Here is a 12792-nt window from a genome sequence, read left to right as displayed (position 1 = left end):
CAATAATTTAAATTGTATAATTTTAAAAAACGATAATTTTGATGAATAAATAAATATTTTATTTTAATTTTTGCATACATAAAATATAAAATAAAGTAATATTATTAAATCTAATTTTATTTATAATATAATTTTATTTTATTATATTTTATATGTCACATATCTTATATTCCTTATATGAATTTATATAAATTAATTCTCTCGTGGCAAAATAGCATTCTCATGCAAAAGCTGAGCACATGGATAGGGAAGTTAAATAATTTCAAATTAAGGAGCCCAACTTTTCTCTCTCTCTTGGCATAAAAGGACGAAAATAAAAAAAAATTAATCTCTTGAATTCTATTTTTTAAAAATAAATAGTGATATGTATTAATTAAATTTTAATTAACTTTTTTATTTTTTTAAAAATAAATAATTACATTAATTAATTGAACTCAAAATTTATTTTTTTCTTTCTTTACACTTTCTTGAATGTAAAAATCCAAATAATTTTGACGAAGTCAACTCTCTTACTGCCATCTCAGCATGGATGTACTGAATTTATTTATTAATGCTTCTTTAGATTATTAAGTCAGATAACATACAAGTCACGAGATTTCATTTGAGCGGTGCTTTAATTTACAGGATAATATTTGCACTGTCACTCTGAATTTATTTATTTATGCTCTCTTAGCTGTTTCTGTCACATATTCCACCTTTTACGGTTTTACCCACCTAGTTTTGTTTTCCACTAATGCTTTTAGAGATGAATAAGAATTATTCTTGTTTTCCTTATTACATCAACTGTTCCTATTTTTCACCATTTCAAAGGACGAAGCACTATACTCTCTTGTAACTCAATATATTTCCAGGAGTTTAACCAAATTCCTAGGCACAACTATAATAGCAAAAACTACAAAAATTGGTGTTACATGGCTGATTTATTCTCATACTTTTGTTTTTATATTTAGAGGAGAGCATCCAATCTATCAAGTCAACATTGCATCAATAAATGCTTTATCTAACCTCTACTAGTAGTAGTAGTAGTCACTGTGATTGTCATCGTTAGTTGGCAGAAATGGGCCAGCCAACCCAAACTCTTGTTGAGTAGAAACTCGTGAAAATATGGTAATGGTAGCCTAGGCTTTGAACAATCACCATCCGAAAAAAATTTAGGATTGCTTTACATTAAAATGTTTTCTCTTTATAATTTAAGAAATACCTTGCTTTGTTATAATCTATTTCTTAAATGCTTTTTCCCCAAATAAAATTTACCTTGGAGAAAGCTTGTCAACTATCAAGGGCTCATTAAGCTTTTCAAAGAATATTGGAAGGCATTATTGTGTTGACCCAATTTGTTTTCTGGCATGGCCACTTCATGTGCAGAAAGATGAGTTAGGAAAGGTGTATGAAGACACCATTGTCATCAAATGTAATTTAATGGTTGGGTTTTTTTTAAAGATTTTCTTTGTAAATTCTTAATTTATTATTAAACTATCTTATCATTATATTTATTTGATTGAATAAGACAGTATATGAAAAAGTTTTGATTTTTTAACAATTTTGGTTATGAAACACGTGTAATTATTCCAAAAAAAAAATTATCATCCCTGTCGTTTCACTTTCACACACGTCGACGAGAATGAGAGAGAGAGAAAAGACCAACAAAATATACAAGAAACCTGATCATATTCTGAAAAAGTGGTACGTACGGATAGAATTTGAACATTGCCAAATTACTAATCACTCCAAAAAAAAAAAAAAACCTTCAAAGAATCAATCAACAATGAAGATTATCATCATCCAACCAATTTTGACTAGTAGGGATGAAAGTCTGAAACAGCTGGTTAAGACCAGCAGAGGGAAAGATTGATTCGTCAGAAGTCAGAACAACATGTGAATAAAAAGGGTCGAACAAAAAGAGCAAATATTTTTTTAACGGCTGAATTCATAATTGCCAGACAATAACCCATGTCTCATTGATGATGACAATAGTTGAAAGATGATATTATTAGGATCAAATTTTCATCTCGTTATAAAATTTCCTGATTAAATTTGTGGAAACGATGAACTGGTAATTTAGGATTTACTCGACAAGACAGGATTGAAAGCAGTGAAACATCCCTATCAAATCCAGCTCAACATTGGACGTACGTGATCTATCATAAGAAACTGATTTCTTACTAGTGACATCCTCCTCTAATTTCTATGATAAAATTTATGTCCAAAAACCTCAAAATCAAATTAAGACCACAATTTGACACCATACATCAAGCCTTTATGTAAAAGATCGCATCATTTTATTAATGGTATTTAAGCGCCTTGAATTTTGTACTAAAAAAGGGTTAAATATATTTTTTGGATTAGAAAAAAGGTTTAAATGTTATTTGTTTTTTATTTTCAATTATTTTTTTATATTTTACTTTTCACATTTTTTAAAAAATAAAATATCAACTAAAACAGAAGCATGAGAAATAATAACCAATGCTTGCTGGCCTAATTTACTACTTCAACAATACAGACAACCTGAAGCCGACGTCATAGTATTTTCTTTGTAAAATTAGAGGGTGTATTGTTAAATAATATTAAAATATCACAAGATACCCCCCAATAATAAATCGCCATTTCCGTAGGTTACTCTTTCTTCTCTGACTCAGCATTAGTAGTTGTGTCACTGTCGGTCAACTTTCCTTTCGCAGGTACAAACAAACAGGCTGCCTTTCCCTCGATGAGACCAAAAAAAAAAAAATAGTAATTGCTTAATTGACATCAACAGAGTAGTTTTCTCATCCACGCAACTAAAGTTAAAAAATAAGATGGAAAACACATATACATGCAGCCTGCACGGGTGAGGGACCTGAAAGAAGAATTATGGTCAATTATACAATGCCGGATGGATGGTGGAAATATTTACTATATGTATACACATCTCATCACAAAATGAAAATTTTTAAACAACTTATCACATTAATATATAAACATTCGTGCAGCATCAAATGCACAATTTCACAAGCAATAAAGTTACGATCAATAGAAAAAGAGGAGAACCCAAAAAAAACCTCAAAACACCCTACCGGTCAAATCGACCACTGCCTCTTCCACAAGCTCATGTAGCAACTTCCCTTCTATCTCTCTTCCTAAGTTATCTATTTCCAACTTCATATGATCAACCCATTCTTTACCCACCACTTCTTTCTGCACCACCCTTTCCACATCCAGGCTGTTGCTGTCCCCATCATCACCCACGGAACACTTCACCTCACTGGAAAACCATTCCTTCATTTGGGCCCACACATGGTCAACCAGTATGATTGATGCACCCTCCATGACCCCCTTCTGGCCCCTGCCAAATGACATTGCTCTCATGCAACTGTCTGACCCATAACCTGTGATTTCCAGTAATGCTGCATTGACACAGTCGAACACAAGCATCTTGTTTGATCTCCATTGTCGTCGCTTAGCCTCATGCAGAGGCTCCTTGTCATTCAAGTTGGCATATTTGTCTCTCAAGGATGGATCCAATGGGCTTTCAGGCGAATGCCATCTGGCAATAAAGGACTCATACCGCACCTCGCCATTGAGACCAGCGGCTGATAATAATGATTGGACAGAGAAAATCCAATCCTGTTCTTCCTTGGCACCTGGAGAAACCAAAGAGAGTTTTGATGGATATAATGTGGCTGTCCCTGAACAAGAATCATCCCATGAGACGATGCGAGCAATTGATTCTATAGGTGGTGACTTATCAATCAAGTTAGACTTAGGTGGCACCTTCAGTCCTGTTTTAATGAAGGGGACAGTAGATGAGGATAAGAGAAAATAAGAATCAGACAAATAACAAATTTCCCAGTTTAATAAGAGAAATTTACCTCGGTGCACTGGTTTGATACTGCCAGAATACTCTAGAATTGATTTCTCATCCTCCTCAAATGGAGGTTCTAAAACAGAGATAGGGCTTGGCTGGTCCTGATTCTCACTTATACGGAAAGGCATTGAAGGTTTTGCTACAGACAACCCTCCCTACAAAAGGTAAGCACAATATTGATAAACGATTAACTCATATAAATTTAGAAGACAAAACATCTGATAACAAGTTCAATTCACAGAATCTTCATTTCATGGCCATTATCAGCTCATGAAATTGGGTGCTGACAAGTTGACTAAGAGTATAATATTTTTCATAGCCAAGAACAATTAACGAATAGAAAATATAATAACACTCTTAAATATAAGATGAACCCTCAATTAGGTCTCTCAGTCATAAAAGATGTTCGTTTTTGTTCAAGCAGATGAAGACATTATTTAACAATCAAAATTGCTTAGAATTGATAGAGCACCACCCTAAACCCATAGTATTGGCAAAATGTATTCTAAACCTATTACAGGAATTATACATTCACACAACTCTGGGTACCCTTGCCTTGTACAAGCAAAATATATTCTAACCCTACTAGCGGAATTATACCCATTCACATTCAGCATTCCCACAACTTCAGATAATGAGAAAAGAACATTAGAAGTTCATGTGCTACCTACCTCTTTCCTAGATTAAACAAATGGGAGGCAACATATTCCAATTTTCCATCTGACCATGATATCAGTTAAATCTCAAAGCAGTGCAGAAAAACTAGAGCAGGTTGATATAGGTATGTATGTATGCATGTATGTATGTACATATGTGTATAAAACAAGATGTAAACATTCAATAAACATATGTATGGCCATGAAACTAAGCTTGAAGTACCTCCACAGAAATCATGCCTTGTTTCTGTCCCCTGCCAGTCAAATCTGGTGAAGGAGTTTTACTTGCTGATCCATATGGCACAGGGGACAAACACTCTTGGATGCCAATTTCATTATCACAGTGAGATGCATCATTGCTAATCTTTTGAGTATGAATGATGGGTGACCCCGTTCCAGGAGTTGCAGATGGAGATTCATCTGTAGATTGAGATCCACTATATTTTTCTTTATTTGTTTTCTTATTCTTTGAGAAAAATAAACTTGAAACTTTCCCCTTTAAGGATGATTTCATGCTCTTTGCCTTTGTCAGTTCCTTGGGAATTTGTTCTTTGCAAGCTTCAGAATATGAAACTTCAAAATTAAGCCTTGAACCATACACAGTGGAAGACACAGGGACAGATTTTGACCTGAGAAGATTCTTGGGAGAATCACTTGTAATTTCTTCTTCATTCAAATTACTAGCTATGCAGGAAGTTGATCCCCTAGGTTCGTGTTCCTTATTACTTCCCTCTTCTTCAGATCTCAACAACTTCTTTGTATCAGAAAGAGCAAGCATCTCACCCAATGTGCTTGAGCTTCTCCTAACATGTCTTTGTTCTTGAGAACTCCCATTTGATGTCATCATGGCCCATCTTTCCGAAAGCCGCTTCCTTGCTTCCCTGCAAACTGAGGACTCAGGAGAACATGATGCACGACTGAAGGAAGAGGAAGAATAAGGGCTTCCAAGCCTATTGCTGAAATCCCATGAATGTCTAGAAGTTGGTGACATGACTTCTGAATCACTGAGGTTTTCCAACACATACTCATTTTCAGATCTATTAAATGAACTATCATCACCAATATAACCATTGGAGAACACAGGAGAAAGTAATGCTTCATCCCTCATGTGCATCAGATTTTCACGCATCTGCCTAGTGATTTCCTTTGCCGCTTCTCTTGATTCTTGAGCACCATCATCTTCAGGTTCCTCATAAAAATTTTCACCATGTAATATCCTAGGTGATGAGGGAGATGGAGATGCAACCATCTTAATGTCCTGCGTCTTCCCAAGGCTGGGCTTCAATACCACTATTCTAGTTGGTTGGGAAAGATATTCATCAGCTTTCAGACTGGGGGAAGCAGGAGAACATGCAGTGTTTTTTTTATCCCGCCAAGTTACTTGACCAATCTGTGCTGCTTTCTTTGTCTGCTTATCACCCTTCTTCCCTATTCCAGCAAATTTTTCTTTGTCAACCATCTTAGAAGGTCTAAGAACAGTGATACGCTTTGTCTCAGGAGGTAGAGATAAAGACTGGAAATTGTAGAGATGCTGAGGGAGTGTGGAATTTGGCTCTTCCAAAAACTTGAGGAGTAACTCTCCATTGGAACTCAAAACTTCCAGTGCATCTTGAAATTCCTTGGTCTGGCGAAGATTTTCATCTGTCACCAGATGTTTTGCTTCCCTAAACTTCTGACGAACTAGTGCCATTTTTTTCTCATTCACATTATTGTTATACATCCCGTTTTGTGGAGAGCTGTCTCTTGAATAAGTTGTCCTTGGGGAATGTTGCCAGATTTCATAAACATCTTTGTAGTTGTTCAGCTCTTGACAGGGATTTACTTCACATTGCATTTGCTTGTCTGAAAAGCCTTGATCTCGCTCCCAGCCTTCCACTGGTATATCAGAATGTCTCAAGGAATGCTGAGACGAACCTTTAGAATGGCATCTTTGTGCAGCTAAATTAGGCTGCTGCCTTGGTAGTGCATCAAGTCCCATCAGCTTAGCAACCACATTGGGTGGGTTCTGCTTAGACTCCACTTCTTTTGACATTTCCTGGGCTATGAGCATCTTCATGGGTGTTCCATTACCTCTCTTGTTTGACAAAGTTCTCCTTAACTCAGATACAATCTGCACACACCAAAAATTGCAACATAGGTCAGGACACAAGGACATTTAATTATAATTCAAGCGGAAGGTATAGAGACAAGTTATGCTCAGAATCTGTTTCCAACTTGTTTATAATAATTACTATTTCAGAGATTGAATGCACAGTATTTACAGCTTTATCCTCTATCTGATCTCCAAAGGTTGGGCTCAACATCCTTAACACATTGGATTGACTCCTTGAGAGTGAGGAACCTGCCCATCAACCAAAACCAAGTAAACAATAGCAAGTTAAATATATAATTGAAGCACAAACAACCAAAAATACCAATAAGCAACACTAGGTTCACGTATAAAGTTGAATATCAAAGTGATTTTATGGGGAAAAAATTATTCAACTTAAAACTGTCAGTGAGCTAACACCAGAAATGTAGAAAGATGATGAAAAGGAAAGCATCAGTAGTATACTTAAGGCAATCAACAGGAACTAGAAAAAAAGACCTCCAGAATCAGAGTAAAATTCCATGATCTTAAACCATTTTTAAAACTTTCAAAATTTTGTAAGACAATATAAAGGTGTTTGCAGCAGTTCACTTTCCCAAATGATATTTTACATACTTCTCAAATTGGTACAATTAACAAGGGATAAAAAGAAATGCAAATGCATTGAATTGAATTGAATTGAAACACTGAAACAAGTGCTGATCATGGGAACCATGCCATAATTGATCTAGTGAACACACGATTGAGAAAACAACTTTCACCAAATCATCCCAATATCCAGATAACATGTTCAAACTTCAAAGTAGATGAAAAGTAAAACTAGCTTTTTCACGAAAGGGAGATCACCATCGCGATGTGGCTTATCAGTAAGCAGGCGGTTTCCAGGAACACCTGAGTTCAAATCAAACAGGTTTACCATTCTGCCCAAGCAACCTGGAAATTTCTCAATATTCTGACCTTTCTTGTTCTGAATCCCACTCATTTCAAGACCTGTTAGACACACAAATAAAAAAACCAAATTTATTTCCAAGGTTTTTCCCGTTAAAAATACAAAAAGAAAAAAGAAAACTAAAATCAACTAAGGAAAAAGGAAAAATATCAAATTAAAGCTACAAAATTAGTTAAATGAGAGTGCATTTAACAGAATAAACTTCAAAGGAAACAAAAACAAAAACAATAATAATAATAATAACTCAAAATAATGAAACTTCTACAAGTCAAACATGCTATTTAATTTACCAATCAAATTCCAGGTCCGAATTCCATACGAGAAAACTGATTAAAATTAAAGCCCAGCGCCCCCTTCCCCCCCCCCCCCCCCCCCCCAAAAAAAAAAAAAAAAGAAAAGGCAAATACAGGGAGTGTTGATAAGCAAAGAAGAAAAAGGAACTTGATTTTGAAGGGATATATGATGAATGTGAGAGAATATAAAAAAAGACAAGTATAATATTCTTGAAAAGTGAAAATTTCAGAAAATATTCTCTTTTTTCTCACACGTTTCATCGCATCGCTCGTCGCTATAAGCTCTGAACAAAAACTGCAAAGTATTCCTTTTTTTAAAAAAAATCAAATTTCTATCCTAATTTGACAATGATCAAAGTAAGAAATCAACTGCATTCATTGGAAAATGAGAAAAAAGATTATAAAACAAGAAATAAAATTATTATTATTATTATTATTATTAAGTAAAGAGAATAAGCTTTAAGATTCAAAAACTAGAATAAGTCGAATAAAAAAGGAAGAATATATATTTTTAAAAAGCTTCTAAAAAAGCTGAAATTACAGCAAAGTAAAGCACAGCAAATCTACAGAAAGAGAATTACATTTCATTTTACAGTTACATTTCTTTGAAAATGATAGAAAAGCATAGAACAAAAAAAAAAAGAGATCGGAAGAAGAATGCCGGAAAACAGTGAAACTGACAAGTGCTCCTTAGCTCTCCCTAAAAACTGACATGCGCAGAAACGGTGCCGTTTTCCGTGAGGCTAAGAGGCAGATATTAGTTTACAGAGGGAGAGAGAGAATGACCTGGTGATCAGAATCTGGCATCACGTGAAATGTGGGCGGAGATTCACCGGAATCTGACGGCTACAGCGGCGGTTTGCGGCGCTCTTTCCGTAAAGTGCGTGTCTGAAAAGGAAAGCTTTGAGAGCGAAAAGAGAGAGAGAGGATTTGGTTTTTTTTTTTTTTTTGGCTTTTTCTTTTTTTCGTTATGGAAATGGGAAAAAAAAAATGCCTTTCTCTCTCAACCGACTACGGGTGTCGGACTCGAAACAAGCTTATTTAATTCTGATTCATTTATTTGCTTCGATTACGCAAGAGAGAGAAAGAGAAACAAGCAGCTGAGGAGAGAGAGAGAGAGAGAAAGAGGAGCGAAAACTGGGGGTGAGTGGCCGAGAGCGTGGGGGCGTGGGGGTAAAAGAGATTTAAGTCCCAAAAAGTTAATAATGATGAGGATAATGATTTTTTCACGATTTTTCATTTACGTCCTCTATGTCTATTTTAATTTTGATTTGGCCTCTCCTTTTTCTGGTTTTCTGTTTGACTGGCCAAAAATTAATCGTTATGTAACATATGCCCTTAACTGTATATTTTATTGTTTCTTACTTCCACAAATGCCAGCTAAGACTAACCTAACAAGAGCTTTTATCGAATATTTAGGCAGTTTAGTTGATATTCGACTGGATATGTAATTTATTGAATTCGAGTTAATATAATAAAAAATTTAAGTTTAAGTTCGATTCGAGATTTAAGATTCAAAATTTAATTCGAATTTGATCAAATTTTATTTTTTAATTTTAATTTTATTCAAAATATAAATTAAACTACCAAGCTCATGCGATTAAATTCGATTATTATATTTAATAAAATTTTAATTATTTATAATCAAATTTAAGTTTGAGGTTGATATATTTTATTAATTAAAATAATTAAAATATAAAAATTCTCTTAAACTCGTGAATTACTTAAATCAAATATAAAAATATTCAAACTTAACTTGATCAATAAGTTAAGTTACTTAAGTTCGAGCTCGACTCGATAATAATTGAATCGAATTCAAATTTTATTCGAATTAAATCTGAATAACATGCAATGACTAATATATTATTAATATCCTTATATATGATATCATTGTTTAAATAATAAGATTAAGTATAAAAAATAATAAGATTATAATTTTTTGAAAATAATAAAATATTAAAATTCTTTTATTCAATAAAAATTGATTTTTAAAAAATGATTTATGAAATTTTTACGTTTATTTAACAAAAAATTGTTTAATCACAAAAAAAATTTTATTGATCAATGAAAATAAGCCAAAAACTTAAAAATAATCTCATTTTAAAAAAAAATTTAAAAATATATTATATCATACCATATATAATATTATATTATAATATACATAAAAACTTCATAATATTTGCTTACGTTAACATTTAGGTGAACAACTTATATTATTGACATGTAAAATAATTTTAAATAATTTGATTTAATTAATTATTCAATTTTTAAAAATTTACATTTATCAAAGTTTTTCAAAATATATAAATTTTATCTTAATTTAAACCTAAAAATTAATATAAATTAAAATTTAAAATTATAAAAAAATATAATAAAAAATTTCATGCATGACACAGTAAAAAAAAGCCAGTTTATCAATATATTAGACTAAATCTTGGTTATCATTAATTAAATTCGAACTTAATTTGATACAATCTAAAAGATTATAATTAAATTTTGTATTGATTTTGTAATTGATTTTGACTTCTAATTAATCTCAAGTAGTCATAAAAAGAGTACAAAAACAACCCAAAATTTTCTCAAGGGGCCTACGAAAAATCCTCTGGCAGATGGAGTGTTCACCTTGTGATTTTGGTAGCTGCGATCGAATTCCAATGTCATACGTAAATCCAGCAAAAAAAAATTTGACTGGCCAACAAATTCCTATCTAAATTAGTATCAAAACAATAATTTTGATGTGATAAAAATCTCTGTCATTATACATTTAAATAAAATATTAATCGAGTAAGAAAAAAAATACATGCAAATGAAATTTACTGTTTCGTTGTATTTTATATTTCTTTTTCCCGTTAATTATTAGCTGAAAACGAGGGTGGAACCGCAGCAGATGATTGAAACAATGATTCTTCTAATAATGAGAAGCAGGTAAGATATAGAGGCCAAAGATGAAAGATTTTGTACAAGGCATAAATTAAATAATGCCATTTTGTTTATAGTGGGTACATAATTAAATTGTTAAAGTAAGTCTATTTCCATTTATCCCGGAAAGGACCTTGACCAACAAAATTTCTTCTACCTACCTATATATAAATATAAATATATGTATGTATATTCTTAATTTTTTTTTTATCCACATGATATAACGGAGAAGAAGGAGAGCTCGATTCTAAATTCGCTATGTCTCTATCAAACACCTTAAATCACTGGATCAAAAACCTTGGGAATTATTTTTTAATTTTTATTATTACGTTTATTTATTTAATCAATAAAATTATTTTTTTTTTTATCATTTAGTTAGTGTAAGTCTAACTAACATGTCACTTTATATTAAAATTAGTTTGTCATGAAAGGTCCACCTAACACTTTTATTAATGTCTCATTGATACTTCATTTCATAATTAAACATTTAATTTTTAATTTATTTAAATTTATTAAATATATTTTACAAGAAATTATTAAATATATTTCATAATTATTCACATAAATTTTAATCAAATTTCACATAAATTTATTATCACCTATCAATTGTTTCAATTAAATTATCATTTTTCATCTTATATATAAGATAAAAAAAAAAAACTAAATACATAGGACTTAAACATTTTCTCCTTTGTAACTTTCTCGACACTTTACCATCTTCCTTACTCATCTTTTGATATTTTTATTAGAGGAAGAATTAATTTATATCAATGTAAAATAAAAAAAAATTTATATTTTTTAATCATTAATTTTAATAAATCAAAATGATAAAAAAGACAAGTGAAAAAAATTTATATTGTGTTTAAATAAACCTGAAATGGGGTGTTGAAAGCTGGAAATACAAGTACCAAACAACGGACAGGCCCATTTAAACACCCAAAATTTCACGTGACAAGCTCTATTCATTGGTTTAACCTTTACACAGGAAGGAAGATTCGCTAAGGAAATGTGAACAAAGTGAACGAAGGCTTAATGCTCGACGGATCAAGTCAACAGAGACAACTTGGGGATCAGTGACGTGGCTGAATGTGGGACCCACAACGTTCAGAAAAATGGAGAAATTATTGTTTAGTCCTTCCCACCACGTCAGTCAATCATAAGCCCTAGAATAGAATCATACCACGTCAGCTTTTTATTCAACGTGATAATTAAACTTAGGTAGCTTAATAAACTTTATTAGCAAACGTTAATTCACACTAACATGAAAAAAAAAAGGAATAAAGAAAACAACAAAAGAAAATATAAAATAAATTTCATATACACTGTTTATGGTTTGTGACTTTTTTAATTATAATTTTTGTAAAAACATTTTTTACTAATAACTTTATGATTCATTTTCGTTACCAAAAAAACAATGAAAATAAAATAATTTTATAATTTTATTAAAATATGGTTAATTTTTAACATTACTAATCCATTTTAATAATGAAAGTGAACCATAAATTTATAAGTAAATAGAAAAAAAATTTTGCGTAAAATGTAAGTGGAAAGTGATGTATATAACGTTTTCCCACAGACAAAAAGAGGACAGAAAAGTAAAGACGTGGATTCTGCAGATTTGTTAGGGCGAATTTAGTTTGTACATTTTTTTCATTAATATGCTGATGCTAAATCAGAGCTGAGGAGATTCAGAAATCAGAACCTGTGTGTTTTGTGATGTGGGGATGAATGCTCATTTCGCCAAATTAGTACTTGAATGCAAATGGTTTGACTTTATTCCAACTAATGGAATATACCACCTAGCAACAAAAACACTTTCTTTTCTTGTTAATCTTTCTGCTGTGGATGATATTACTGATCTAACAATGCATTTGACCATTCATTAAACCCCAGACTGTATTCATCCAAAAAATCAAACCTAGAATTCTACCTAACATGATGCATCGATCCTTACCTCGAAACCTATCGCTTGGGATAAGTTCAAACTGTCATTAATAAGCCCTGGGGATGCACTATCTCAGTCTCAGATCAAGTTTTGAGTA

The 12792-nt window shown here is 32.2% G+C and overlaps 1 protein-coding gene across 2 annotated transcripts; it reads right to left on the bottom strand.

Moving 5' to 3' along the window:
- Positions 1–2926: 2926 nt before the first annotated feature.
- LOC111314369 (uncharacterized) lies at positions 2927–9006 on the bottom strand. Of its 2 annotated transcripts, none has more exons than XM_022915651.2 (6): positions 8618–9006; positions 7436–7579; positions 6762–6841; positions 4724–6610; positions 3849–3999; positions 2927–3758 (listed from the first exon to the last, which is right to left on the bottom strand). In XM_022915651.2, the coding sequence occupies exons 2-6, from the start codon at positions 7569–7571 to the stop codon at positions 3040–3042; spliced, it is 2973 nt and encodes a 990-aa protein (XP_022771386.2). In that variant the 5' UTR covers positions 7572–7579; positions 8618–9006; the 3' UTR covers positions 2927–3039. The 2 variants fall into 2 exon arrangements, with proteins under 2 accessions (XP_022771386.2, XP_022771387.2); XM_022915652.2 differs by lacking the exon at positions 8618–9006 and adding an exon at positions 7829–8081.
- Between the last annotated feature and the right edge of the window lie 3786 nt (positions 9007–12792).

The sequence above is a fragment of the Durio zibethinus genome, chromosome 23, assembly GCF_047325235.1.
Source record: "Durio zibethinus cultivar Kanyao isolate XHJ-2024 chromosome 23, ASM4732523v1, whole genome shotgun sequence".
Taxonomy (NCBI): Eukaryota; Viridiplantae; Streptophyta; class Magnoliopsida; order Malvales; family Malvaceae; genus Durio; species Durio zibethinus.
Note: the sequence above shows the minus strand (reverse complement) of the source record. Positions and strands in the feature narration are given on the sequence as shown.

Excerpts from the sequence above, each read along its gene's own strand:
- LOC111314369 (XM_022915651.2), bottom strand. The coding sequence starts at position 7,571 with ATGAGTGGGATTCAGAACAAGAAAGGTCAGAATATTGAGAAATTTCCA. Across the intron at positions 6,611-6,761 it reads ATCAGATAGAGGATAAAGCT|ATTGTATCTGAGTTAAGGAG; the intron begins GTAAATACTGTG and ends TGGTGTGTGCAG. Across the intron at positions 3,759-3,848 it reads TATCAAACCAGTGCACCGAG|GACTGAAGGTGCCACCTAAG; the intron begins GTAAATTTCTCT and ends TCATTAAAACAG.